This window comes from Cololabis saira, chromosome 21 (genome assembly GCF_033807715.1).
Source record: "Cololabis saira isolate AMF1-May2022 chromosome 21, fColSai1.1, whole genome shotgun sequence".
NCBI classification, from domain to species: Eukaryota; Metazoa; Chordata; class Actinopteri; order Beloniformes; family Belonidae; genus Cololabis; species Cololabis saira.
In genome coordinates this window covers 11,403,066-11,430,560 of record NC_084607.1, presented here as the reverse complement: position 1 = coordinate 11,430,560, position 27,495 = coordinate 11,403,066, and the positions used below count along the sequence as shown (strand labels likewise).

The following is a 27,495-nucleotide window of genomic DNA, read 5'->3' as shown; positions in this document are numbered from 1 at the left end:
GCATCCGTTCTGCAATGCTGTCCTCCTGTTTATCCCTCTTTGCCCCCCTCCCCTTCCCGACATAAATCTCTCATTCACAAATAGAGGCCAAAAGAGGCTCAGCTGATGTGATGGGATTATAATTTCTTTTTTTTTCTGATTACAAATCAACCTCAGCTTAGATAGGTTTCAAAAAAAAAGAAAGAAAAGACGGCAGCTCCCCCTCCTAACCCTTTTTTTTCTCTCCTCCCCCTTTGCTCTGACCCCTCCCTATACCTCCGATGTGTCCGCCTCATTTGGGCGACTGGCCCCTCCCTTTCACCCTCTACCCACCCACCTTTCTCCCACACAACCAGATCTGAGGACATGCCTCAGTGACTCCTGCTGCATAGGTTTTAAACCTGCACAAGAGGCAGAGGGAATCAGAGTGGAGGGATATAATAGCAGCTGCTGGACAGAAAAAAACTGAGCAGCAAGTGACTCAAGGTATTTTTTATTTATTTATTTATTTATTTTTTACTTTTGAGAGAAGGTATAGGAGGTCTGTGTGTGAAGAGGTGACTCAGGAGAGAGAAGTCTTCAGGAGTGGGACTACCCAGCAGTGGAAGCTTCTTCCAGGGTAGGATAGAGATCATCAGCAGCTTCCTCTCCTCTCCGCTGGGAGTCAGAGCCAGGATCCAGAGCTATGGAGCCCTCCATGTCGGCCGAGGTCGAGGACGAGCCCAGAGAGAGGAAGAAGATCCAATTTGCTGTGCCGTCCTCTGCACCCACCAACCTGGACCCTCGGCAAGTGGAGATGGTGAGCTGACAGCGCACAGATTATTACGCTCGACCCATCAGGACCGATCACACCTCAGATTAAGCCTCTTACGCTTAATGTTTCTGAAAACTGAAATTCTTTTCCTTGTCAGCCCCTATTGGGGTTGCACTGTTTAGAAAGTGCTGTGCCATTACTTCTCTACTTCACAAGAGTCTGTTTGCATCAGCTTGTTGAAGTTTTTCATAGAGCGCTGAAAAGTGAAGTTGGTCTGCCGCTGTTGACAAATCGTGATGACATTTCCCCTCTTTCTGTTGCCTCATGAGATGCATGCCCTGCCATCTCATCTCCATCTCTCTAACATTGTGTCAGTTATGTGGCCGTCATTATCGTGCACTCAGAACCAGTTTGCTCTTTTGTATCTGCACAAAAAATACATCCTTGACATTTTGTGCCACCTAACTGCCATTGGTGAAAAATTGGTGAAATCCTCCAGTCCCGCTTTGTCGGTTAAGTATCTTACAACCAACTCAGCATTGCATATATCTTTGCATGAGAGCTTTATGCTCATTTTTGATAGGGCAACCCTGATCTCCAGTTTTGGCTGTAATGCTGCTCGCTCTTATTTTAGATCAGGGATAAGTGGGCCAAAGTAGTTGAGTATCAAGAAGATCGAGGCCATCGGGCTCCTTCCTCCTGAGAGCTTAACGAATGAGATGTGCTGCATGAGGGGAGGCAGAAGCAACGATACCTGACCCGTGGGTTCACCTGTCTGGGGTCAGCTCCCTCAGTGTCTGTCCTTGTTTCACAGCTTTCATAAAATAAGCTTTTAATAAGCAAGAGTGAGCCGAGATCACGCTCTGTCCTTTTCCTGTTCATTATTATACTGACTTTGTACTTTTTCTGAGGAATTTTCTTATCCCCTTGTTTTAAGCTGCAGTGTGTACGCTTTGTAACGTGAAAGGGTTTGGCAGCGCTTGTTGAGACTTCCATTCATATTAGATGTCATCTCGCCCTGTTTCTGCACTCTGATCCCTATCATCTCTTCCAAGAAACACCAGGATGTCAATGTACCATATGTGCATTGCTCCATTTTTTTCTCTCTCACTCTCTCATTTCCGTCTCTGCTGGGGTGCACTTTATTGCTCAATCACTGCATAATCAAACAGTGATTGCCCATTTTAAAGCTCCTCGATCGGCATTTCTCCAAGAGCCTCGGTCCTGGCTTTTACCTCCGGAAAGCTGAGGCATCTGTGCCAGTTTGTCGCAGCTCAGCGAAACCTTCATGCCTTGCAAATGTTGCAGGAGCGTACGCAATGAAAGAGCCTGAGGTTGATTGTTTGCGATGCTCTGTATGCAGGTATTTGAATACTCAAACATGCTGAAAAGGGGGAGTATGGGAAACAGAAGCAGCTTTCAGGGTAGGATGTGTTTATGTTTTTAAATGAAGATAGCATCTACTTGAGGCAAATTAGATTCTCTAGGGACGCGTGGGTGGGCTGGGTTAACATTTAGCGCTCATTTCTTTTCCTACCCTCCTTTCACCCTCAAACCCATCTTTGTTAATGAGCGCCAATAACTATACCATTCACTTGGAACGCGCTTCATAACTCCTTACTATTCTTTCGGATGATGTTAAAATCCCAAAACTACTATCGACAGAACTTGCGGAGCCCTTGTTACTATGGAGACGGGCTGCTCAATTATGTCACCAAAGGCTCCCCCACAGTTCCCGCACAAAAGGTCAACTTTAATGCATGGTTCTGTCTGTCAGAAAGGTTGTTTACAGCAACGCTATGCAGCAACGCTATGTTCGGGGATATGCATGTGCGAGTGCCCTTTGACGCTGGGAGACACTTCCAAGCCTCCCACTCAGAGTAATGTTGCGGAAACGGCAGCTATTTGTACATGTCACAGAACTGTACAATAACCTCATCCCCTGTTGGGACTGTTTACCACGAGGGAAATGTGCATCACTCAGATTCTTGTAAGATGTGGCACAAATAGAGGTGAAAGTACAGTAAAAATATATACATAGTTTCATTTTGACTTTCTTCTTCTGCAGATTCAGAAGAACCTTTCCATCAGTAATATCTAGATGGAAATGAATTGTAAATCTCTATTGGTGATGGCAAGCACAATTTAAAAAAACTATTATTTCAGTTACCCATAACTTCTCTCTCTTTCAGCAACACAGGCAGGACTTTTCACTTGGTACACAGGAAAAAGGTTTGGATATGGCCTAATTAAAGCCAAGATGCTTTTCTAACCGCAAACCCAGATGGTCGACGTGCAACCATAGAGTGAGAAACAGAGTTGAATTTGGAAATGAACTTAAATCACAAAGTACTGGGTTGTCTACCATCTAAATATTTTCTCAGAATCCCCTCACATAGATAGATTTTGTTGGACAGATAGTTGATTTGAAGACCAGGATCAGGATTGTTATTGTGTGCAGCATTGAGGAGAAAACACATGGGTGCGTGTATCATCACTAATTCCACTCCACGCAAACCAATCCTACACGCTGATCAGGAGATGTGGAATAATGTGCATAATGGACAGAGATTAGGGTCACGGTGCAGACACAGCCTCCCCGACTCTTCAAGTCTACCACCATGCGAACTCCTCTCAGGGGATTTTCCTGCTTTGACACAACCTCCTGCAGAAGGAGCTCATGTTGTCTCTTTGAATCCGGCAGGAAACTCGGAGCATGGAGAGTTTTTGTTGCCTTATAGCACAAAACCATCCAAGTTAATCTGCGTTAAAGCTAAAGGTTTTATGGTGGGCGTGATTTTAGGTCCAGCATCCACTCTCTCTACCATATCCCTCATCCTCCGCAGCACACCGCCGCCGCCACCACCACCACTCACGTCACTCTCCCCGGCTCCAACCTCTGGGTTAAACATCAAACAGCGACCTTTGATGCAGCAAGTGTTTGTGGGTAAATATTAGCAGTGTGGGGGACTGTCAACATGCACTCCCAGGAAGAACATCTCTTTGGATGACACCAAGCACACTGCCGCTGGATGACAGGGTGCAGTGACTTTTCCGTGCATGTGGACCGTTAGGAATGCCGGTGTAGTGGCTAATGACGTGATTGTTGAATGTATGGATTCTTTCTTCTTAATTTTTATTTCAGTTTCTTTCTTTCTTTACCCATACCTTGAAAAGTTTCCTTTGCCTGCAGTAGTTTGATGTTGCAAAAACTATTTTGGACGGGGCTGATTGCACATGGCAATTAGAGTTTGGACATAATCAAATGTCTCTCTGTCCTCTGTGCACTAAATATAATTTCTCCTTGTTTTTGACAGTCCAGGCATTCTGATTTGCCGATTACTGTAAAAGAACATGATCTTGGCTTATGTAAAACTTTTCCTGTCGTGTTCCTTCTCCGCCCAAATCCAGCAGTGCAGCTTCTGTGCAAACCAGTTTTTATAACATGAAGTCACTTGTGTCTTACCTAGCAATTAATCATTTTGTTCTTGGCTCTAGGGCGCATGGATGTGTCATGTTTAAACACTTTTTAAAAGCATAAACATGGCTAGTGACTGGCCACTTGATTATACTGTACACATGGGCTGAAAATGTACGCTGGTACGTCACAGAATCTGGACAGGAGGCTTGCGACGCTGTAGCCAACCGCTTTTTAATGTTGTGGTCAACAAACGCGCCATTGTTGGTGGTGTTTTTCCTTCGCTTACTGTAAGAACAGGTTTAATCTGGGCATAGTCAGCCCCTGATGAGACAAAGTGCATCCCGCTCTGTATGTTTTAATCTGCGCGGGTGCAGAGAAATCAAAGTGCATCCGAGCTGCTTCATCTTTTAACGTCAGCCACTGGAATGAACAATACCCGTGTCTGCAACGGGAGACGACGAAGCGGACAAAATGTGCACAACTGGGACAGAAAATGGGTGTGGGGTAGTAAGAGGGGGTAGTAAGACCTCCTGATGATCAAGAGATGATGCCATCATGTTCAACGTGATGCAATTTGACATTATCTCCGAAGTCTGATTCAGATTCTGATTCCCAGAATTACTCGGTGCGGCCTGACTTCCCTTCGCTCATTAAAGATCCATAGGATGGTCACACTCATGTGGGCATATTGAGTAAAGCAGTGAAGCGTGACTCGTGATAAATGGGATTGGTCTCACTCCCTGTTGTCATCAGCAGTGAGAAGAGAACAGCGCTGTGTTACTGCTGATGCAGGAGTTGTAATCTGTGACATTCAGAGCAACAGTTGAGGCTTTTTTCACCATTTATAGCATCTGTTTGCAACTTAATGAGCTTGCACGGGGACACGTCAGGTCAACTTGTGATGTGTTTAGAAGGAACAGGCCCAAAGTAAATATCTAATTCAGGCAATTAGATGAAAAGATTAATTGAATTAAACTCACTGCTAATAAATCTTGGCTCTAAAGTGATGCAGGTGCAGTTGTTGGGAGGCTTTTGCCAGACTGCATCGGCAAGCTGCATAAAAACACTATCAACTGAGAGCCTTTTTTTCTACTTTTTTTTGTATTTTCACCTGTGGGACCGTATGACATTGCAGATGAGTAACCGTAGATTCTCTGCCCTCTGTTCCTGCTCTCCCAGTGACCTCTGAAACCGCTGTGTGTCAGTGAAGCCACGGTGCAGGGGATCTGAGGACAGAAAAACAGAATTATCCCAGTGACTGCAGTCTCTACCATTATCTCCAGGAAAGCTCTGACTGACACCTCCCCTGTTGTGCACTGTGGCCTGGCAGGTGGCTTCCTGCCACTCATCAGTCAGTGGCGCTCCATGTGTGCAGAGCTGCAGTTGTAAACATTTATTCCAACAATCTTCACAACAACAGACACAACAGCTATCACCAGCTAATTACATTAATGCTGGGGGGGCACAGCGAGTCAGAGGAGTGGTAATGGTGTCTGTACGTCTCTGTGTGTGGTGGTCTGAGTATGATATCATCGTGCCACTGGGTGCAGCATAATTATATTTCCTATTTGGGGGTCATCGGAGAGCCCCTCCAGATGCTGTCTGCAGTCCATCTGCTTATTCGGTTAGCCAGCAGTGGGGCCAAAGGTCCCTGCAGAAGTGTTATGTGGAGGTAGGGAAGCAACATGAAGCAGCCTCTCCGTCTCGTGGGAATTCTGCGACGCTATGTGCTTGAACAGAAATGAGCACGCCGTGAACCACAGTGGGAGTCACTGTGGTTGAAATTTGTGGTGAAACGTCCTTGACTTTGTTGCTTGGAAGAAAAAAAAATAATAACACCTGGAAATTTAGTAAGCAGTTGTAGCTTTACTGAAGCTGCCTTGCAGCACTGTCTGATATCTGGTTGTCACGTGATGTATCCGATTACTGCCCTTTGGTTGTTTGCTCTGTGGAAGAATTTCTTTGCTAGCTTTGTCTGAATGGAACAGAGTTTCCTGGTATTAAAGGCCAATAATGGGTCCAATCTACTTACCACTGGGATTATTATTGGCTGTATAAATGTTTGCAGTTCATTATCCATTAACTTGATATGAGAAACCTTTGCTGTCAAACATATTCATCTGCGAAACGTGACATTTGTCTGTTATTATTGAACAAGGGCTGCATTTAAACCACATGAAGTTCTCCTACTTCATTTTAAAAGGTTTGCCCAGGGGGGGTTGTTTCAGTCGAAAACTGTTGGCATTATGAATTTCCTAAATTGAGTTGCTCTTTGGAGTTCAATCAAGTCAACAATCAAAGCAGCAGAGAGGGAATATCACCGCAGCAGAGAGGCTTTAATGCAGAAATGAGCAGAGCTGAAACAAATAAGAAACCTTTGGGGGCAGATTTACTACGGCGGGCAAATTAGTGGGTGGTTGCAAATCAGAAATAGCACCCATGGGAGATTCCAGTTCTTTGGGCAAGGCCTTAAAATTGAACTGCAGAAATAGAGTGTCATGCGACAGTAAGGAAAGGATTCAGATGCAAGACTCCGCTCAGTGACAAAACTCAATAAACCTTTAATACAGTCCAGGGTCGGTGTTCAAAGTAGGTTTCCAGGCTGAGGTATCCAAAAACAGAGGCAAAGGCAAGTCTGCGATACAAGCTGGGTCAAGGATCACAAGAAGACAAAAAACAAAGGACTGCTTGGCATAAGGGACAAAGATGAACTGGCGAAGTGAAGCTTCATGTGGTGAGTAATTAGACGGACACAGGCAATGAGACACATGTGGACACCATTATGGTGTGGCAGAGGTTGATTAAATGAGGGAATCTCCAGGAGTGAAGTTGTCAGTGCTGCACATGACACAGTGGCATAAGCAGCTCATTTCAATAATGACAGAAACTGTCTACAGGCAGCAGTGAAAATTACTGCTAAGACACAAAAATGCAGAACTGTTGATAAGCTTCTCCTTTAGACACAACCACGAGCTGTGTCTGGTAGCAACACAGGACATTCCAGCAAGACCTTGATTAATGTTTCAATAAGATGCACGCTCTGAGTCTGGTCAAAAACCACTAAAAAGATTGTTACCAGATCTGCTCTTTCCAAAACCTCTGAGTGTGACTCTTTTAAGGGTCACCACAGCGGAGCATCATGTTCCACATATTGATTTGGCATAGGTTTTATGTTGGATGTCCTTCCTGACACAGCCGTCCTCACTGGCACTAATGGGGCTTTACCACTGGTAACTACTCAGCTCCGCTGGACTCTGTATTAAGGGTTTTCCACTATGATGATAGTACTGGTTAGTAGTTTCTTCGGCTTGACTTCTAAACAAGCTGATTCAGGCCGAAAATGCGACGTCACCAGACTGCAGGCCACTGATTGGCAAGAGGGTAACGTCTCGCAACTCCTTCACACCTGACATATTTAAAACCTGGCAACAGAGACCCGAATATTTACGTTACAACTAAACGTTGCTATGGCAAAAAAATGGCACACAAACTTCCAAAGAGGAGATCCACACGTTTAAGTGCGTCGTGGCCGAAGACCCCATCCCAAGGGAGCTCCATGGGAACAACAACAAAGCCCCACCGACATTGAGATAGTACCAAACTAATGCAAAAAGACTGAGACAAAGGGCACTCGAGTTGAAAACTGTATGATGCAAGAGGGGCATAAGTGAACACTGTCTTGTGACCTCTTCGTGGCTCGGTTTTGGGGGAAAGTGCACAATGGCCAATGACTGGGTTAGGGATTGATCAGGAAACCTTCGGTTGGAGGGAACTGACTCACTGCTTTTATCGTAGCCTGCTGTCCAAACTTGAGATATTTGTAATCAGCTGGTAACATTATATACTTGCACTTGCAACAATCCCAGCAGCAAAAACCACTATGTTAGTGCTTTCCAAGTAAAGTCAATGGGCCCATTGATCTTCAAATCACTTACAGAGGAGGCAAAGTAAAAGGAACTGTCCTCTAACTACTAACCAGAAAACCAAAACTTCACGAGGGAAAGTCTGTAACTGTTATAGGTTTGTCAGTCACACATATTCCTGATTCAGTTTTGTGAAATATGTTTTTCTCTGCAATGGACTGACGACATGAAGAGAGCTGATCACCTGTGTCCCTGAATGATGCATGGATGGATGGATGCATGGATGGATGCATGGATGGATGCATGGATGCATGGATGGATGGATAGATGCATGGATGGATGGATGCTTGCTTTCATGGATGTTTTAAGTTGCATTTGTTGCTATTTTGTATGTTGCCATTTGGTAGTTTTCAAAGAAATCTGTTCTGGCTGGAGGACTGGATGTGTCATGCAGAAACACAAGTGCTTATATGATCGTCTGTCAGTGGACAGATGCCATAACTCCAAAATCAATAGAGCACAAATCTATATCTATCCATCAGTAAAGCTATGGATTTGTGTCACCAGAGTGTTTGAGCATCGTACAGTGCAGAGTTAAATGATGATCATATCACAGAAAGCTGACGTACACACACAGGGCTTGATAAAATGACCTCATGCAATTGAGGGTTATCGGACAGGGAAAAGAGCTCTCAGGATCGTTTGGCTGAATGTGTCAGTCAGATCTGTCCTGCAGACTTCCCTGGAGATGCTGTCTGTTAAGGGTGAGTGCAGAGTTTTCGAGCCTTTTTGTCTCATCCCACAGAACCCCCCCCAGAGACTCCTCCGATCTAGTTTACGGCGTCCTGCTGCAGCTGCTTTTTATAGGCCTGGCACGAGAGCAGCAGCTTAGAGGACGGCCTCCGGGGAACAGACCCATATCAGCCAACCTGTACCCAGGCTGCTAACCAAGACGGTCCTGAGGCAACACACACACACACACACAAACACACACACACTCATGTGCATTCAGAGGCATACAAAGTCAACTGTGACTCATAAACCCGGCACAGAACACACAAAACATAATGGGGTCATTCCGTCTACCTCACACATTTGCCCACAATTTAAATTGAAAAACGGATAAACAAAGCTGAAAGTAACCATCCAGTTAAGTGTCTTAATAATAGAATATAATAGCATATAAGTATTAAAGGACTAGTTTAAAACATGCCATATTTTGACAAAGCAAGCCCTTGCCTCTCAGCCTCCTCAGAAAATGCAGTCAGCAGATAAGTCACATTCACTTGCTAGCGTTAAATAAACTCAAGCTCCCCCTTGTTATGCTATGATTCACGGTCCAATCTTTTTATCCGGACCAAAGCTTTTTATGAGTCCCAGTAAGATTCTGAGAGGCCTGCAAGCGTTCACCTGAGAAGTTGCTAAAAATCCACTGCAACAGCTCACTTAGCGCAAGTCAGCTGCAGCTGGTGCTCGAATAAAAAAAAAACCTAAAAAAACAACAACAATTACTGCTAGTGGTGCAGAGGGGATAAGAGGCAGTGAGCAAGGGTTTTTAGGGACGTAGAGGAGGGAGTGAATGAGGGGCTGGAGTAATCTTGCACGCTGCGCCCCTGTGCTGCCGTAACGGAGGAAGTCGCATATCATATTATGCAACTCGGGCAGAGTGGGGAGGTTTTAAGGCTGGAAAATTACTGAAGTCACTGTGTGTTTTTATCTGGTAATGTCACTACCACCACCATCAGGGTGCATGTACTTAACCTAAGATGGCCTAAGGCGTTTTTTCAAATAAAGCTTTCTAAAACTTAACATGATCCACTAAAACCTTTCACTCTGCAACAGTTTTTGCGTTTTGAATATATTGATTCAAAGTGCGTGTCCCTCCAGACTTGAAACGTAAAAGTGTCAAAATGGTTAAGTTAAGAAATACTTCAGTTCCTCAGTTTTATTTGATTTTAATCATGGCTGTCGCTTTAAAGTTTCCATTTCATGACTATTATTTACAGTTGTATGCACACATGACGTGGAAGCACTCATTCCGGTAAACCGATCATCAGATTATATTGGTGAGTTATCCCGTGCAATCGCTGTACCCTCCATTATCTCACCTCCTCTGGTTTTAATTTTGATAAAATGAAACTGGATTCAAGCCCTTCCCAGCTTTATTATCCAACCACCCGTTCTCAGTAGAAAAATGTAAAAATCATTTACTCACATGTCTGAAGTATGGTGATGCCACAACAAAGGTGCAAAAGAGCTGCCACCAAGGGGTGGCTGCTGATTAATGTTGCAGTTCCTCGACCTTCCACTAGGAGCTGTCTTCACTGGTCCCCAAGTTATATCATTTTTATGTAAAATTATATAGAACCACAAATGAATTTATAATTTGGGGTGTGGTCTCGCTTTCATCACTTCAGTTACTTGCCATTTGGCACTACTTGGACTTCCAAGCTGTCAATAAAGACCTAAGAGTGCACTATTTTAATTATAATATGTTTCGTTTTGCGCTGTAGGCTGCCAGCAGACTTGTTCAAGCAGCAGCAGACAGCCAGTCTGTAATGAACACAGTGCTAAAGTACGCCATCAACGCTGGGTACAAGCTGCTTCAGGTTGACTCGCACCTTTTCTGATTGACTAACTTTGTCACAACCTCCACCTGGAGGCAGCTGTGATGAAACCACGGTGACTCGGGGGCAGAGCCGCCTGGGAGATTTGCGAGGCCCTGTGCGAAATGGCCGGGGGGGCCCTCGCGCGCTCGCTACACTCACGCGCGTGAAATTTTTGGGTTTTTCAGGTCAGATCGGGTGTCTATATGCGCAATTTTAACTCTCCAATTAGCAAAATACTGGATACCTTCCCCTGCCTCATCATCATTTGGCTTGCCTCAACGTGGGGCCCCGCGGCTACTTGAGACCCGGTCGGATCGGTGATTTTTGTAACAAATTTATGAAACGAGCCTTTCAGAGAGGCATTAAACTCTTCCCTTTTCTTTAGTTTTTTTCTTTTTTCATCCCCTGATGGAAATTTCCTGAATCTGTCTCGTTCTCTCGACATTGTGTGACAGTTTGTTCCAACTCCACCCATCTGGATCAGAGCACCTTGTGTCTGCGCTTGGTCTGACGCAGTTGTATTGAACAACAGACACGCGCATCATTACACATATATTTATTGATATGCACAGACTAGTACACATTTAGGTCTGTAATGGAACGTGACTGTTGATATTTATAAGCGAAAATAAGGAAAAAAAAAACAAAAAAAAAAAAATTGAGGAAAAAAAAACAAAAAAAAAACGCCCATAGCGCGAGGCCCCTTGGGTCACGAGGCCCCGTGCGGTCGCACGGTTCGCACACCCCTTGCGGCGGCCCTGCTCGGGGGGGCTGTGGTCCGCTTGTTGATGGTGTCATTGGTGCTCGATTGGAGCGCAGCCATTCATCGTTTTAACTTCATCCATACTCATTTCAAATATCATTTCAGTGGCAGCATCAAAAACGAAGATGGATGGACGGATTCAGGGAAAAGGAATGTTAGGTGACGTTAATTTGGTCCTGTGTCAAAAAAAGGGCGTCACATTGACTCGTCAGAAAACCTGTAAGTGATGTCACTGGGGTTTTGTCCAGTTCTTTTTATACACTCTGTCACTTAAAGGAGCTTGAGGCAAGAATAAGAAATGAGACTCATTAGCGCCACGACAGCCGTCGGGGGTACTGCAGCCAACAGCGAAGCCGGCACGGGAGAACGCGCATGCAGCATCATTTGACGTCACATCCGCAGGACAGCGCAGGAAATTCCGGCCCGGAATTGCAGCACATTTTTCGAGCACACAGCCTGTTCAAGGCAACGGAGAGATATGCTAGAGGGCTCATTCTTTTTGGTTTGGAACCGTTCATCTGACATTATTACTAGAAATCTTAAAACGTATTACATTTTTTTCATAAATCCTGCCTCAATCCTGCCTCATGCTCCTTTATGTTCTCTCTCTGCATAGCAGAAGGGAAATAAGGTGGACAAAGATCTTTTTTTAGCCTTTTGTTTCCTAGCTTTGGTAAAAATACACCACACAATCCCAAAAGAGCAGACAATGTCGCTGCGACCTAAACACATCCGTATTTCTCTCAGTTTAATGACTTTAATTCCTCCGGATTTTGGCCTATATTTTTTGGTCATGGCAACATCTGGTGTCTGTCCTGGCTCAAGGGACTGCGTATGAAACCCCTCAGGCTGGTAGCAGGTGTCGGGCAAGCAGAGCCAGCAGGCCTCTTAGCAGCACCGAGCTCAGACGCCCCCTCCCCTCCTCACAACTTAGACCTCCACCTCGTCACATGGGAGGAGCAGGGGGGACGGAGGGCTGTCAGAGGAATCTTTGTATTGATGTGGCCTGTCAGTCAAGACAGAAAATGAAGGAATAAACATGTCGGCAAGTGAAAAAAAACATGATTGTAGCTAATCTGCACTCTTGTGAGCCAAAGGAGAAGGAGAGATGGGGTAATGTGACTGTCGAGGGATGAAGAAAGGATATGGAAGTAAACAGGATAGAGGAAGCAGGGGATCGAGTGAGATGGAAATGAACAGAGAATGAAAGAATGACAGATCGGGTGTAACATCCAGGAGGGACTGGGAAGCTGGAAGTTGCATGATGAGATTAAAGCGCGCGTCTGGTGTCACAAATGCGGGTGAAATCCATGGTTGATTACTCCGTGTTGTGGAATTGGACGGAGGCAGGTTTCCAGCACGCCGCTCAGCAAGCCTCTGCTTTGGCAACACGCGCCTTCCTGCAATGACGCACACCTCAGTGAGCAGGACAGAAGGAAAACAAACACAACCCTCCGTAAGGAGCCATGTAATGCAAAATAGAGGCAGCACACTTAGCTCTTCTCCTACGATGTCGTGTGCTCCCGTAAACACCAGTGAGCAGGTTCATGTCGTGGCCAAGGTTGACTTGCTTCGCAGAGGACACTTTTCAATGCCTCGCTTGTTTCACTCGCCAAGTCCGCTAAACTGCTTTTATTTTCTGATGTTGGCAGCTATTCATTCTTCAGAACTGAGGCATGAGGTGCCAAAGCACCGGCCCCTGTGTGCAAAATGCCTTTTCTGAATAAAGGTCCTCACACATTCAGCTCAGGACATTTCAGTAAACTGAAACTCCACCCCGATTATCTTTCGAGTATCAAACTGTTGCTTCCTGTTTGCCTTAAAAGTGATAAATTGTTTGCTCCTTTTATGGAGATCAGAGACTGCGGTGAATTTCTGATTCAGCAGTTTTCAATTGCTGCTAATTTACTATGTGAAAGAAAGTTAAACAAGAACCACTTGTGATAACAGCAGTCAGCGTGGCCGATTCAGATTTGCAGATTCGTTATCTAACTCCAGGGACCTCTCCGGCTGCCGCCCAGACTCACTTCAGAAACCATCACAAGTACGTTTGCCTTCAGCGCAAGTGGAGTATGTAGTAAAAGCATTAGAGCCGTTCTGAAATTGAGTTCAGCTGTTGTTTTATTATACGGCAGCATCCATGTGGCATGATGACAAACTCTAAATCAGAAACGTATCTGGAAGTTACATTTTAATTGTATTTTCCACTTAACTTTGTATGTTTCAGTACAAAATTAGGACATCCAAGAAAAACCGAAGGAGAAATCAAAACCCTAAACCCCAGACACTAGAATCACAGACTGAAGCTGTGATTTCCAAAGTAACGATAGGGATGGTTGATTGCAGGAATTGAGTTTAGTGCATCCAGAAATGAAGTGGACAAGCACTCCACGATGTCACAATGATGATTTTGAAGCTGCGTTGATCTTTGTGGAGCAATGTGTGGTCATATTTGGAAAAAACACGGCAGAATTTGACATTAACCTTTAAAAGAAAAACAGATTCCAAATAAGCAAGTTTCTTTGAGAGATTATATCTAATAACTGAAGACAAACTAGAGGGGGGAGGGGGGGTCTCCCCAAAGAGGAAATAATGATTCACAGAAGGAGTTGACTGGTTCCTCTCATGAAATAAGAGTTGTTTTCGAAGCCTGTTCTGGAGACAACTGTTGGTATTATTCTTAAAGGCAATTCCACATCTGTCTTTCATTGCAGCTGACATTTGCAACGGTGCAGTTTTACTTTTCAAACATAAAACTTAAGTTAAGGTTACCTGCCGTCCGAGTTCAACCTTAGAAAAATGAAAACTTTATTAGTTACACCATATGCATCCTACAAAGTGGCCATCCAGTGTGGTTCATAATGGTAAAAAAACACAGATGACCCTTAACAACAGTGTAAACAACAATGTTTACGCTGGCATGCACCCTGTCCACACCTGGAACTGACATCTGCACCCGGGACTCGTTTGAGGACGCGTTGAGATCTGAGCACTCAAGCGACACGTGTAGGTGGTCCGGGACAAACGGGACTACGTTGTTTCATCCATGTAAATGCAGTGAATCCTGTGCCGCATGGACGAGCTGCCTATGTAAATGACATTTTCTGTCTCGGTGGAGGAACGTGGTTATTCGTGCATATTCAAGTACAAAAGCAACAAGCGGGAGGCAGAACATCCGACACAACACACAACCATAACACCCGGAGCTCATCCGTGTAGCTTCAATTTGCCTACCTTAGCTCATCTTCTTTTAATTTCCAGCACAACACGGTATTTCTGCTTCCTCTCTCAAAGGGCTTTTTGTCATCTTGCATGTCTTTGGATGTTGTTGCCAGTATTGTTGCATGTATGGTTCATCTGCTGAATAAAGCTGGAAAACAATCAGACTTCCAGGAAGGGTGTTCTTTTTCCTGCCAATATAGTTGCAGTTCAGTGCATCGCTTCCTTCTGTGGGTAAATAACCACAATGCATTTGCTCTTTGGAGGTGGAAATAATCTACTTGCAGATTCCTCTCAGAGCTGCCTGTTCATGATCAGATCCCGCTTTTCTGACACAAAGTTCAAATGCTAGCGTGGACAAAAGATCAGTTTCAAAAATGGGGATTTAAAAGGAAATCGCATCAGTGTGGATGAATGGCAATGGACGTGGCTTGGTCAGTCATTTTTTGGTCTGTGGCTGAACTCAAATTGTTAAAGCAAATGTGTTTGTGCACCTGGCCACTGAGCCACAGCCAAACACGGCCTCTCTTCCCAGCAGGATTTTCCGCTGTGTAGATTATTTCTACACGTTCTAAAGAAGAGAGTTCATTTGGAAATTGTTCTCAATTAGCTCTTTTAAATGAGTGTAATCCCAGAGGGACTCAGCGATCTTAAGGCCTTTACTGCAAGGCACACAAAGTTCAATTCAATTCCGTTTTATTTATATATATCGCTATTACAAAACAAGTTTTCTCTAGACGATTTCCAGAGACCCAGAACATGACCCCCGAGCAATTATTACATAAACAATGGCAGGTAAAAACTCCCCTAGTTGACGAAAAACTTTAAGCCAAACAGTGGCAAGAAAAACTCCCCTTTAGGAGGGAATAAAACCTTGAGTAGGACCTGGATCATAAGGGGGGACCGTCCTGCTGAAGGTTAGCTGGACAGAACAGGAAAAGGGAGATCAGAAATAGAGAATAAAGAACAGAAAGAGGATAGACACACACACAATGGTAAGTTGGTGTACTACAGGGATATAAACAGGTGTGGACAGGAGACTCTGAGGTGGTTGGAGGGGCAGGGGGGGCTGCAGGTCAGGATGTCAGTAGATATCCAACAGGGACATCTATACAGACAGATGGAAGTAAGCAGTGGGCAGCTCCTGAGGCTCTGGCCTGAAAACATGCACAGAAGAGAAAAGGAGTGGGCAGACCAGCACAATACACCCCAAGAATGAACAGTGATGGTTATGAGATACTTTTAATTCATAACTGATGGTTGATCTGAAGAAAGGAAAGAGAAGGAGGGGTGATGGGCACCGCTAAGTGGATCATGTAAGTGTCGCCCTGCAGCGTAGCTCTATAGCAGCATGTTTAGGACCAAGTTCTGTTTAACCCTTGTGCTGTCTTCGGGTCAAGGAAGGAGGAAGGAAGGACGGTAGGAAGGAAGGAAGGAAGGAAGGAAGGAAGGAAGGAAGGAAGGAAGGAAGGAAGGAAGGAAGGAAGGAAGGAAGGAAGGAAGGAAGGAAGGAAGGAAGGAAGGAAGGAAGGAAGGAAGGAAGGAAGGAAGGAAGGAAGGAAGGAAGGAAGGAAGGAAGGAAGGAAGGAAGGAAGGAAGGGAGAAAAGAAGGAAGGAAGGAAGGAAGGAAGGAAGGAAAGAAGGGAGAAAAGATGGAAGGGAGGGAGAAAAGAAGGAAGGAAGGAAGGAAGGGAGAAAAAGAGGAAGGAAGGGAGGAAAGAAGGCAGAGAGAAAAGAAAGAAGGAAGGAAGGAAGGAAGTAAGACAGAAAAGAAGGAAGGAAGGGACAAAAGAAGGAAGGGAGGAAAGAAGGAAGGAAGGGAAAAAAGAAGGAAGGAAGGGAAAAAAGAAGGAAGGAAGGGAGAAAAGAAGGAAGGAATGGAGAAAAGAAGGAAGGAAGGAAAGAAGGGAGGAAAGAAGGAAGAAAGGGTGAAAAGAAGGAAGGAAGGAAAGAAGGGAGGAAAGAAGGAAGGAAGGGGAAAAAAGAAGGAAGGAAGGAAGGGAGGAAAGAAGGAAGGAAGGGAAGGAAGGAAGGAAAGGAGGAAAGAAGGAATGAAGGGAGAAAGGAGGAAGGGAAAAGGAAGGAGAGAGCAGGAGGAGAGAAGAACAGGAGAATTAGGTCATTTTAACCCAAAGACAGTACAAGGGTTAAGACCAGCCACCCTAACACACTAAAGTGTACAGTAGAGGCATTACTAAACAAACGCTTTAAAATGTACTGTACAAAGTAATGTGAGGAAGAGGTGGATGTAGATCTGCAGTCCATCTGGTCTGGGTTTACTCTCTTCCTGCCAGCCACCTGACCTGAGTACGGGAGATTGGAGCTTTGCCGCGGTTATTTCTTCCGTCTCCTGCGGACTCTGGTTGTGAGGGAGATAACTCTTCCCCACAGGTATAACCTGCTATGATTTTTACCTTTGCATTGACTTTCTGATACTGACTGACTCTCAGAGGTGTCAAAAGTATTCACATCCATTACTCAGGTAGAAGTATAGATACTAGAGTTTAAAAATACTCCTGTAGAAGTTGAAGTATCAACTCAAGTTTTTTACTCAAGTAAAAGTATAAAAGTACTGGTTTCAAAACTACTTAAAGTATAAAAGTAAAAGTAATGTAAGGGGGAAAAAAGCCATTAAGGACAAAAGCCATTGAATATGAATGCATCTTAGTATAATGCAAATATATTAAAGAACCATATATGTGTACTATTGAGCATTAACATGTGTTTCAGAGAGCAGGAGATATGATGACTAGTTGCTTATAAGTATGGTAATGGTGCAAAAAGTCAAACTTCAGAGGCATGTTATCATTTATCCTAACCTTTATTGGAATGTACATCCAAGTTTAGTTGCAGGAATCTGAGGGAACGGATGTAAGAACAAAACTGGACAAGAACATCTGAAACAACCACAACCAAATTCACTCTATCCAGATGGAGCAATTTAACTGGATAGTTTTTTTTAAAGGCTGAAATGAAATAGAGTAACGAGGCTGTTTTTAAAATGTAAGGAGTAAAAAGTACAGATAATTGCGTGAAAATGTAAGGAGTAAAAGTAAAAAGTCGTCTGAAAAATAATTACTCCAGTGAAGTATAGATAACCAAAATTTCTACTTAAGTAAGGTAACAAAGTATTTGTACTTCAATACTTGACACCTCTGCTGACTCTTGAAATGTGCCTTCAGGGATCAATTAAGCATGACTTGAAAAGTGCATGCTTGTAAAGATTAAATGAATTTCAGATGAGTCCTGAATGAAACAATCAGTTTAATCTGCAAGACTGGGTGGATTTGTTCAACCAGAAAGTTTTCGGTAAATCCGTATCTGCTCCATTGATCACCACAGCGTTGGCTCTGATCAGACCAGTATTGAGTGCTGAATCTCGCTGTCGGCTGTTGACCCATCAGCTCGCTCGTCAGCAGCACTAATGAAGTCAACAAGGTCCCCGTGTGCTCCTCGCCAGCATGAACTGTCAACAGATTTTCCATTTGACTGAGATGCCGGGGTGCTGAGCATTATTAATAATAGACTATTCATTTATTCATGCTTGCCCTTTGTGGTTGTGTTTTGTCTATAGATCCGACGCAGGAGGCCCACACCTGCCACGCTCTTCAGAGTGGCTGACCAGCCGTCTCCTGAGGATGATCAGTCCACTCATCAGGTAAAGGTGAAGTGCAACTCTCTTTATTAAGTGTGTGTGAGTACTCATCCAACCCTCCATACTCTCACCACTTAATCAGGTAATTCCCATCAATCAATAATTCCCATCTATGTAGACTGACCCTGCCCATCATCATAAACATATATTGTGCTTTCAATTATTGCTTCTCATTCACAGAGATCTACGAGGTGTTGTTGTATTTCTATGCAAAATAAATATAGTGACCATTGTTGGGATTTCTACGACAGCAGCATCATTGCAAAAGCAAAGTTTTATTTGGAGCGCCAAGGAAGGATTGATCAGCTTCTGATTTGTTTTTGTTCCATAATGTCAAGAGCCCCTCTCAGCTTCAGCTGTAGTACCGATCAAAGATGAAAGGGGTGAAAAAGAGACATCTTTGTGGGATCTCTGCGGTTCCCCTGGTTGACAACTTTCACACTTCAGATCCAAATATGCCTCTAAAACATGTGGCTGATCATTATGGAGACCGCCGCAGTTTGGTGTGTAGTTCTGTGACTGATCTGCGGGCAGAGGTATCAATCAATAATATGTGTGCAGACAAGGTAAAAAAAAAAAAAAAAAAAAAGAGGTGTCAAAAGTATTCACATTCATTACTCAGGTAGAAGTATAGATACTAGAGTTTAAAAATACTGTAGAGTAGAAGTTGAAGTATCAACTCAAGTTTTTTACTCAAGTAAAAGTAAAAAAGTACTGGTTTCAAAACTACTTTAAGTATAAAAGTAAAAGTAATGTAAGGGGGAAAAAAGCCATTAAGGACAAAAGCCATTGAAAATGAATGCATCTTCATGGGAGGGAGGGGCAGGTATAATAAGATTTTCTTCTTCCTGCTCCTTTCTGGTTATGGAATATGCTTTTGATTGTGTTGTCATTTTACTTGTTTGTTTTTTTTGTTTGCATATTTCCATGATCGGAATAAATAAAAATGAAATTAAATGAAATCTTAGTATAATGCAAATATATTAAAGAACCATATATGTGTACTATTGAGCATTAACATGTGTTTCAGAGAGCAGGAGATATGATGACTAATTGCCTATAAGTATTGTAATGGTGCAAAAAGTCAAACTTCAGAGGCATGTTATCATTTATCCTAACCTTTATTGGAATGTACATCCAAGTTTAGTTGCAGGAATCTGAGGGCAACGGATGTAAGAACAAAACTGGACAAGAACATCTGAAACAACCACAACCAAATTCACTCTATCCAGATGGAGCAATTTAACTGGATAGTTTTTTTTTAAAAGGCCGAAATGAAATAGAGTAATGAGGCTGTTTTTAAAATGTAAGGAGAAAAAGTACAGATAATTGCGTGAAAATGTAAGGAGTAAAAGTAAAAAGTCGTCTGAAAAATAATGAAGCCAGTGAAGTATAAATAACCAAAATTTCTACTTAAGTAAGGTAACAAAGTATTTGTACTTTGTTACTTGACACCTCTGTCTGCGGGACACCCCCACCCATCTCAGGAAGCTTCAATTTCACCAACCAGAAAACTCTTCAGAGAACATCATTGCTGCTCAGGAAATAGCGTTACTCTAGATATCATCCTTCTCCATTCTGCAATAATCACAAACAGTTTGTAGGTGTGTACTTTCCACCACATAAACCCAGTAACCGTAGGAAGCCTCTGGAGAGGATCATTCCATGTTTGATGCTGACAAATGAACAAATGTAACACATTTTCACTGTTTTATATGGCGGAGCCTGTCTGAAGGGGGTGCTTATGGAGAAGGTTAACGATATTTAACGTATCTAAGCTCCTCTCCCTTTGCTTCTCAGTGGGTTGTGGGAGAGAACGGCATCCTCAAACCAAAGCGCGTGAATCCAAATGTGTACCAGCCTCCATCACTCAAAGGTTGGTACAAACAGCCGGCTTTCTGCAGGTGACGGTGGTGTGTTGTGATTCAACCTTGTGTTTAAGTCCTTTTTCCTTTTTACCTTGCTTCGTCATTGTCCTTGCTTTCTGAACATTAATATCAGCGCCATAGGAGGGTAAACAGAGCATGTGGGAGATATGCAATAAAAGGGTTTATATCTTTCTCTCTGTGCATGCGCGTTTGTGATATGCATCTGCATGTCTCTTTATGTTCCTGCTTTTATTATGCACTGAAAAAGGGCGTGTGTGTGTGTGTGTATCTGTGTGTGTGTGTGTGACAGAGAAAGGGAAAAACAGAGATTAGAGCAGGACAGCTGTGGGACACTGAGGGTGAGTCTAGGAAAAGTCTGGATCATCCAGGATTACAGTCAGTTGTGTATACAGCTGTGGCACACACCATCGCCACAAACGCAAGTATGAGCACAATGAGTGAAGCACTTTCTCCTTTTTGCATCTTTACTGGATGTGGTGGATGAGAAGAATGCAAGTTTGTCAGCACAGTTTTTCATCTGCAAGGGGATTTCTGGGTCCAGTGAGGCTTGTTCCTGCATCAGAAATCTGCCCTTCATGAGCTCGGGTGCAGAGAAGGAGAGAGGCAGCGAGCTCGTGATGATTTCCAGTTGCATAACCTACCTTAAGCTTTTAAAAAAAAAAAAAAAAAAAAAAAAAAGCCCCAGTGCTGCACTCTGTGACTGCGGGTGTGAAAGAATGATAGAGAGAGAAGCCAAGGTGACCGAGCGGAAGTGAGAGGGGGCGGTGAGATAATATCACACGAGAGATGACAGTGCACGGAGATAAAGAGCGCAAGTCAGTGTTGCCAGAGAGGAAGCAAAAGGAGGATGGGCAGTCAAGGGAAGATGAGAGTACAAACAAGCAGATGGGAAGAAGGGATAGAAAGCAGCGGAAGCTCTGATGTAAAAAAAAAAAAAGAAAAAAGGAAAACAAGGAGCGCAGGATTGTTTGGTTGCTGTCTTTCTGTCAACGCATGTGCTTAACTGGCTTCCTGCCCGTCTGGCTTGCATTCAAAATCTAGCGTGAGGCTTGATGAAAAGTGACAGTGTTGAAGCACGGTAAAACCACAACAACATATCCCTCTATCCCTGTGTCTGCGTCCATGTGTCTCCCTGTTGGTGTGTGTGTGTGTGTGTCTGTGTGTTTCTGTGTGTGTAGCTGTGCAGAAGATGGCAGAAGCGCACATGCAGAACTTAGGTGTCTATCCTTTGGAGGGGGAGGAGGATGAGGATGAGGACCACTGGCAGGGAGAGGAGGGGGAGGATGCGTCTCCCGCCAAAACCGCTGGTGAGAGGGAAGGCACTTTGCCGGCCGCCGGGGAACACAACAAAACTACTGTGGCAGCAATTACAAAACACTGCTCTCCGCTTCAAGGAAATGTACACCTTGAGGCACATTAAACCTGGCAAAGGGGACTGGACTTTTATGTCTTGGATGGTATTTTTCTTAATGTAAAGGCATGAAGTCATAAAAATGGTTATTAATATATATTTATATTTCAAAATAAGGCATGGTCTTTACACTTTTAATGAAATTTACAATGTTTTCCCACGAAAAGGCAATATAACAAGGCTAGGCTTATATTTATAATACAATTCAACAACAAGGTGATTCAAAGTGCTTTACAGAGACATTAAAACACCATCACATAAAATTGAAAAGCAGGATTTAAAATCTACACAGAAAGTAAGAAAGAACAATAGATGAAAACAGTAGTTAAGTAAACTGGGTGTTTCAGCCGATCTGAGGTTTTCAGGACAAGTATTTGACCTAATTTTTTGTTTGTTTCTCCTTTTGCTTACTAGCACAGTATTTACTATAATTCTGGCCTGTTTTATGTTCCTTTTCCACTTTGCTCCACTTTTTTGTTAAGTAAATTGCTGCATAGTTTAAAAAAAAAAAAAAAAAAAAAAGATATATATATATATAAACGATGAGAATAGTTACCTTGACATCATCCATTGGTTTGTGAACTGCTGTTTTGGAGCCTTGAATTCAGCCATCACCATCCTGAGTCATGCAAGGCATTGATCTGAGCCAGAACCCCAGGATACGCGTCTGCTGGAGAAATTACTCACTGAGTATAACACATAATCTTAAGCTTTAATGAGCTAATTCTAATGCCCTCAACAGCCTTTCATACAAGGCTGTGTACAGTACACGGTTCTACGCTGAAGCCCGGCATCTTTTCCTCGACAACCTCTCTGACGTTTAAAGTCCTTTACAACTTATCAAGAAGGCATACTTTAAGATTCCTCCTTTCAGAAAGTCCTCTAGCTATCATTATTCATTTAAATATTTAACCTTTCCCTCCAGATAAAATCTTTTTTATTCAGGGAGACCTTATATGTTCATTGTTCACACTATTAAATACGACCTTTCTGAGTGTCCTCCACATCAACGGCCGTCCAGGCGGCAGGTGATATATCACATTTCAGACACAGACCATTTATCTGAAGCCTGAAACAGAAAGGACTCTAGCGTCACAAAAAAACTGCTGAAAAAGCTGTTAGAGGCCACCACAAAACCGCTGTTTTTCAGCCTCTGTGTTTTTATTTTCTCACTTTTTTCTTCTGGTTTCCCTCGCTGTCGACACATTTGGTCGGCTTTAAAGACGTTCCACCACAACGTTAAAATGACATTAATAGGACATCATTGGGCTTGTTGCCTAGGAGACTAGACTAGAGTTAGGGTGACATTTTACTTGCTGCTAGAGCTTGCATGTTTTTGTACACAGTTGGTAAATATAGGTTATAAATTGTGCTTTCTCAAGCTGAAATGAATTCTTTTTGTATAAATATACATTGGGTATATTTTTTAAAGTGCATTAAACTATTTTTTGATGATGGATGGGGTCCAGATGTCTCAGAAATTCCCATATCAAATATGACTAGTCCAGCATTAATAAGTTAAAGCCCAGAAAGACTCCGCCTTAACAGCACCTGACCACAGAGATGCAACAGCAGTCAGCAGGAGCAGAGAAGACGATAACAGCACATGCAACATCACTTCAGGAAGCTTGTAATTTCATTTCACTCATTTAAAGGAGCATGAGGCAAGAATAAGAAATGAGACTCAATAGCGCCACGACGACTGTCGGGGTTACTGCAGCCAACAGCGAAGCACGGGAGCGCGCACGCCGGACTCCTTACTTCTTTGCGGCTAACGCTACTTAGCACGTTAGGCCACTCCGACTCCTTGGTAAACTCATGTGATTTTCAAATCAAGCTCTAAATATGACTTACAATGTTATCTTACCTGGTCGGTAGGAAATGAGCCATGTCAGCATCTGTTTTCAGTCCCAATTCAAGTTGAAGCTGCCTCCATGACTCAAACGCGTATCCAATGTTTACTCGTGTGCCTGCCCGTTTTTGCTCGTAATTTCTTTCCGACTCGCGACTTGTCTCTGATAAAGGCTTCGTTTTCTTCTTGGTAGCACTTTTTAGTGGGCTTTGAGTGGCGCTGGGTCGTTTGCCGGCTGTGGAAGAATACATGTCTACCCAAACAGAAGTTTGGATCCACCGCGGTCGTCGTCTTCCCGTATCCAAGCCGAGCGCCGTCGAGAACGCTCATGCAGCGTCATTTGACGTCACATCCGCGGGACAGCGCGGGAAATTCGGGCCCAGAATTGCAGCACATTTTGCAGCACACAGCCTGTTCAAAGCAACGGAGAGATAGGCTAGAGGGCTCATTCTTTTTGGTTTGGAACGCTTTATCTGACATTATTACTAGAAAAATGTAAACGTATATGCATTTTTTTCATAAATCCTGCCTCATGCTCCTTTAAGTGTTGTAATTTTGGCAGAGACGGTGCCTGGCATGATGGTTGTCAATTGAAATGTTCAGATTGTGACCTATTTCAAATACAAACCCAAAGAAGGAGTATGGATGCTAAGTTTGATCAAGAGTTGCTGAAATGAGCAAAATTGAATCTGGGGTGGATAGAAAAAGAAAATGCTAAATGTTGTCCAGCGCAGCTGCAAAGGTGAGGCTTTGTGTCAAGCGCCGTGAACGCCCCCCGTGTCTTTCACCCCAAATCCATCAGGGTTCAGCTGAGTTCAGGCCCGGCAGCAGCACCTGAACCAGTCAGAGAGGTCAGACGGGATTAATGTGCAGCACAAGGTCATGTTCTGTTTCTCTGCTCTGTCCCACAAGTCCCAGACCCAGACGGAGCTTTAAACAGCAACCCAATGTTTACACACGTTTCATCTCCAAATAACAACCCTTGCGTTGACTTAAACCCTTTTTGATTATACTTGCCTATTGTGGCATTTTTGTTTGTTTGTTTGTTTTATAATACCAAATTCTACCTTTAAAATCCCCATTATGTCACAGGAGAACAGTGGCATTTCCTTCTGAATTGTTGCTCTGTCCGCCCAGATGAGTGTCTCAGTAAATCCCTTTGTGGAAGCCGGTGAGACACCAAACTCCCAAACAGGAAGCTGAAACACACTTTTTTTAGTGAAGTTATTCTGCCCTGGCTGACAATATCACACACTGATACAAATACTGTGCTTGATCTACTTAAAAAAATTAAGGCAACTTTTTGCATGAGATTATTATGTAGATCAAGAAAGACTAGTCTTTGTATGAACTACTTAATTTTTTTTTATGTAAATAATACATTTTGCAAGTAAGTTTACTTTATTTATCAAAATGAAGTTCACTTTAAAAAGAAAAAAAAGAAAAAAGAAGAAAAAAAATGGAAAAAAAGAGAAAAAAAGGAAAAAAATAAGAAAAAAGAGAAAAAAAGAAAGAAAAAAAATTAAGTTGACTTTATTTGCAAAAATTAAGTTGACTTTACTTGCAAATGAATTTTGTACATACTAAAAATGAAGTAGTTTATACAAAGACTAGTCTTTCTTGATCTACATAAAAATCTCATGTGAAAAAGTTGCCTTAATTTGTGGTGTTCTATTTAAACAAATAAAGCGTTTTTCATCTAAACGTTGGTCAATCTGCCCAATAGATTACAATTGTTAAAGGAAAAGTAAATTTTACATAAATACTGCGTGTTAAGGAAAAAATGCATAATGTCTTGTTTTTAAAACAAATGCAGATTAAGTTCAAAACTAGATGTATTCATGTAAAGCAACAAACTTAATTTTTAATTGTTAATATCACAGATTTAAATATGTTATATTTACATGCGCTTAGATTTATTTTTTTCAGTCCAGACAAAAGACAAATCACGAGCAGTAATGAGGTAACTGGACTTAATAAACATGTCCAGCCTTCCATACAGGGTCTTGTGGTCCAGTCTTTGCTTCCACAGATCAGGGGATTTTTACATCTGGTGGTCCTTCGACACATGTTGGTAGATATCCAGGAGGCTGTGCTGTACCTCAGAAAGCACCTGCAGATCACGAGATCCTATAAAAAGTTCAACCAAAGCCAAATTGGTCTGTTTCCTGGTGTGTACGGATTATTAAAACAGGCCTTCGTTTAAACCTTCTCTGGATCACAGAGTGAAAAGTCTCACTGCATCTGTAAAAGCTACAAAACAGAATCCGGGCACTAAAGAAACTTCTCCCTGGAATAATTTTCGTTCAAAGTCCTACCGGATAAAATTAGGTTGGCAGGTTGGCAATCCGTAATTTTGGACTTTTGTTGCAGGAAATCTTTGGCCAAAAGCTGTTAAAACACCTGCCACCTCAGTTAGACGTCAATTTACTTTTTCCTCTCCACGGTCGTCTCTTTTCGCTGCGATTCTGCCAGGGGCAGCTGCCATGGGTACAGCGTAGGCCAAATCCAGCTTCACTGGGAAACGGCTTGAACCCGTCCTGTAAAGGCCAAACCGGTGGAGCCACGACGCTGGCTTGCTGGTTGCCTATTTGTCAGAAACCTATTGAAATTTGGTCAACTGTCAGATCCAGGAAATGTGTTGGAATCCCAAATGCATGATTGAAAATAGGGCTGGGGATCGATTCAAATATCAAGAATCGATTCGATTCCGATTCTTAAGATTCAGAATCGATTATCACGATCCTATTCGATCCGATTCGATTCGATATTGATTTGGGTTACTGTTAATAAAACAGTTTTTTCAGCTGTTGCATGAATTATATGACTGTCTAGTTATGCAAATTATGCATATTAATACTAGTATTATATTGAGATTCAACAGCAAGTATTGGCAGCTAATGATGCTGTAAGGACCAATCAGCTCCCAGAATGCTGATAGAACTGCTTTCAGAAACATTGTGTGGGTCAGAATTATCAAACAGATCCAGGGAGGAAACAGAGGACGAAAGAAACCGCTTTTATTTTTTCCCCATTTATGAGAATTTGGTTTTTAACATTTATGCAAATGTAAGCCCAAGACAGTATATAAAGCAAAGAAATATAGACAATTTATGCAATTATAACTGAAAACATTAATATTTTCATACCTTTAAACATATTTAAAGGCAAAAACATGGCACCAGTTATTCTCGTGTCCAACAAAATATTCCTTTTTTGGGCATAAACAAAAAAGTACCAAAAGTTGTAAAGTAATGATGAAAAAAAAACAAAAAAACAATTAAATCGATCTTTAGACATATGAATCGATTTTTAGGAATTAACATGAGAATCGATTTAAAATCGGAGAATCGATCTTTTCAACACAGGCCTTATTGAAAACTTACCATTTTATCTTACAAATAAATCGTGTTGAAGAATAAACATAGTCTGCTTCTCATCTGGTGACAGTGAAACATCATCTTCTCTTAATACTTTACCTTTCGCTAATCCGACCACTTCTCAACAAGCAGTTCTGACAAGAAACAAACAGGAAACGCCAATGAACATGCGTCAGTGTTCCCAGCTTTCCTCTAGAAACAACCCAACGCATCGATATATCCGTGTCACCGTGTCCAAACATCAAACCTTGGTCTTATTTTATTTCCAGCGGTGCTTCTGACATCAGCGTTTCTCTCCTCAGATCATCAAGAGACGGCGACCTCTGAACCCATTTCCGGCGTGAGAGGGGCAGCCAAGGAGATCGAAGCGGCGCAGGAGGAAGATGAAGAGAAGGAGGACGAGGAAGAGGACAAAATCAAGAAAAACAATCGGGAGTGTAACTAAGAGGAGAGCGGGGGAGAACATTTGGAGGGAAGACATGGGGGAGAGAGAGATGGTGTTGTGTCAAATGGTTTAAAATCTGACAAAACTCCGAGAAATGAAGAAATCTTTGAATGTGTGGAGTCACCCTTGATGCTGACAAGAGGGCTGAAGGTCAACTGACTGGTAGATAATTTTGTGAATGTGTTGAGGGAGAAAAAGCCTTCTGTACCACTTCACTCCTAAAGGGTCTAGGTGCATTTAAAAGAGAGGACATAA

At 42.8% G+C, this 27,495-nt stretch overlaps 1 protein-coding gene across 4 annotated transcripts; it reads left to right on the top strand.

Moving 5' to 3' along the window:
- Window positions 1-342: 342 nt before the first annotated feature.
- ppp1r1b (protein phosphatase 1, regulatory (inhibitor) subunit 1B) lies at window positions 343-27,495 on the top strand. 4 transcript variants are annotated; one of them, XM_061711914.1, is made up of 5 exons: window positions 343-778; window positions 18,183-18,266; window positions 20,064-20,139; window positions 21,331-21,459; window positions 27,098-27,495. In XM_061711914.1, exons 1-5 carry the CDS (start codon window positions 665-667, stop codon window positions 27,238-27,240), a joined length of 546 nt encoding a protein of 181 aa, XP_061567898.1. In that variant the 5' UTR covers window positions 343-664; the 3' UTR covers window positions 27,241-27,495. The 4 variants fall into 4 exon arrangements, with proteins under 4 accessions (XP_061567898.1, XP_061567897.1, XP_061567900.1 ...); XM_061711913.1 differs by having other exon boundaries at window positions 18,183-18,272; XM_061711916.1 differs by lacking the exon at window positions 21,331-21,459.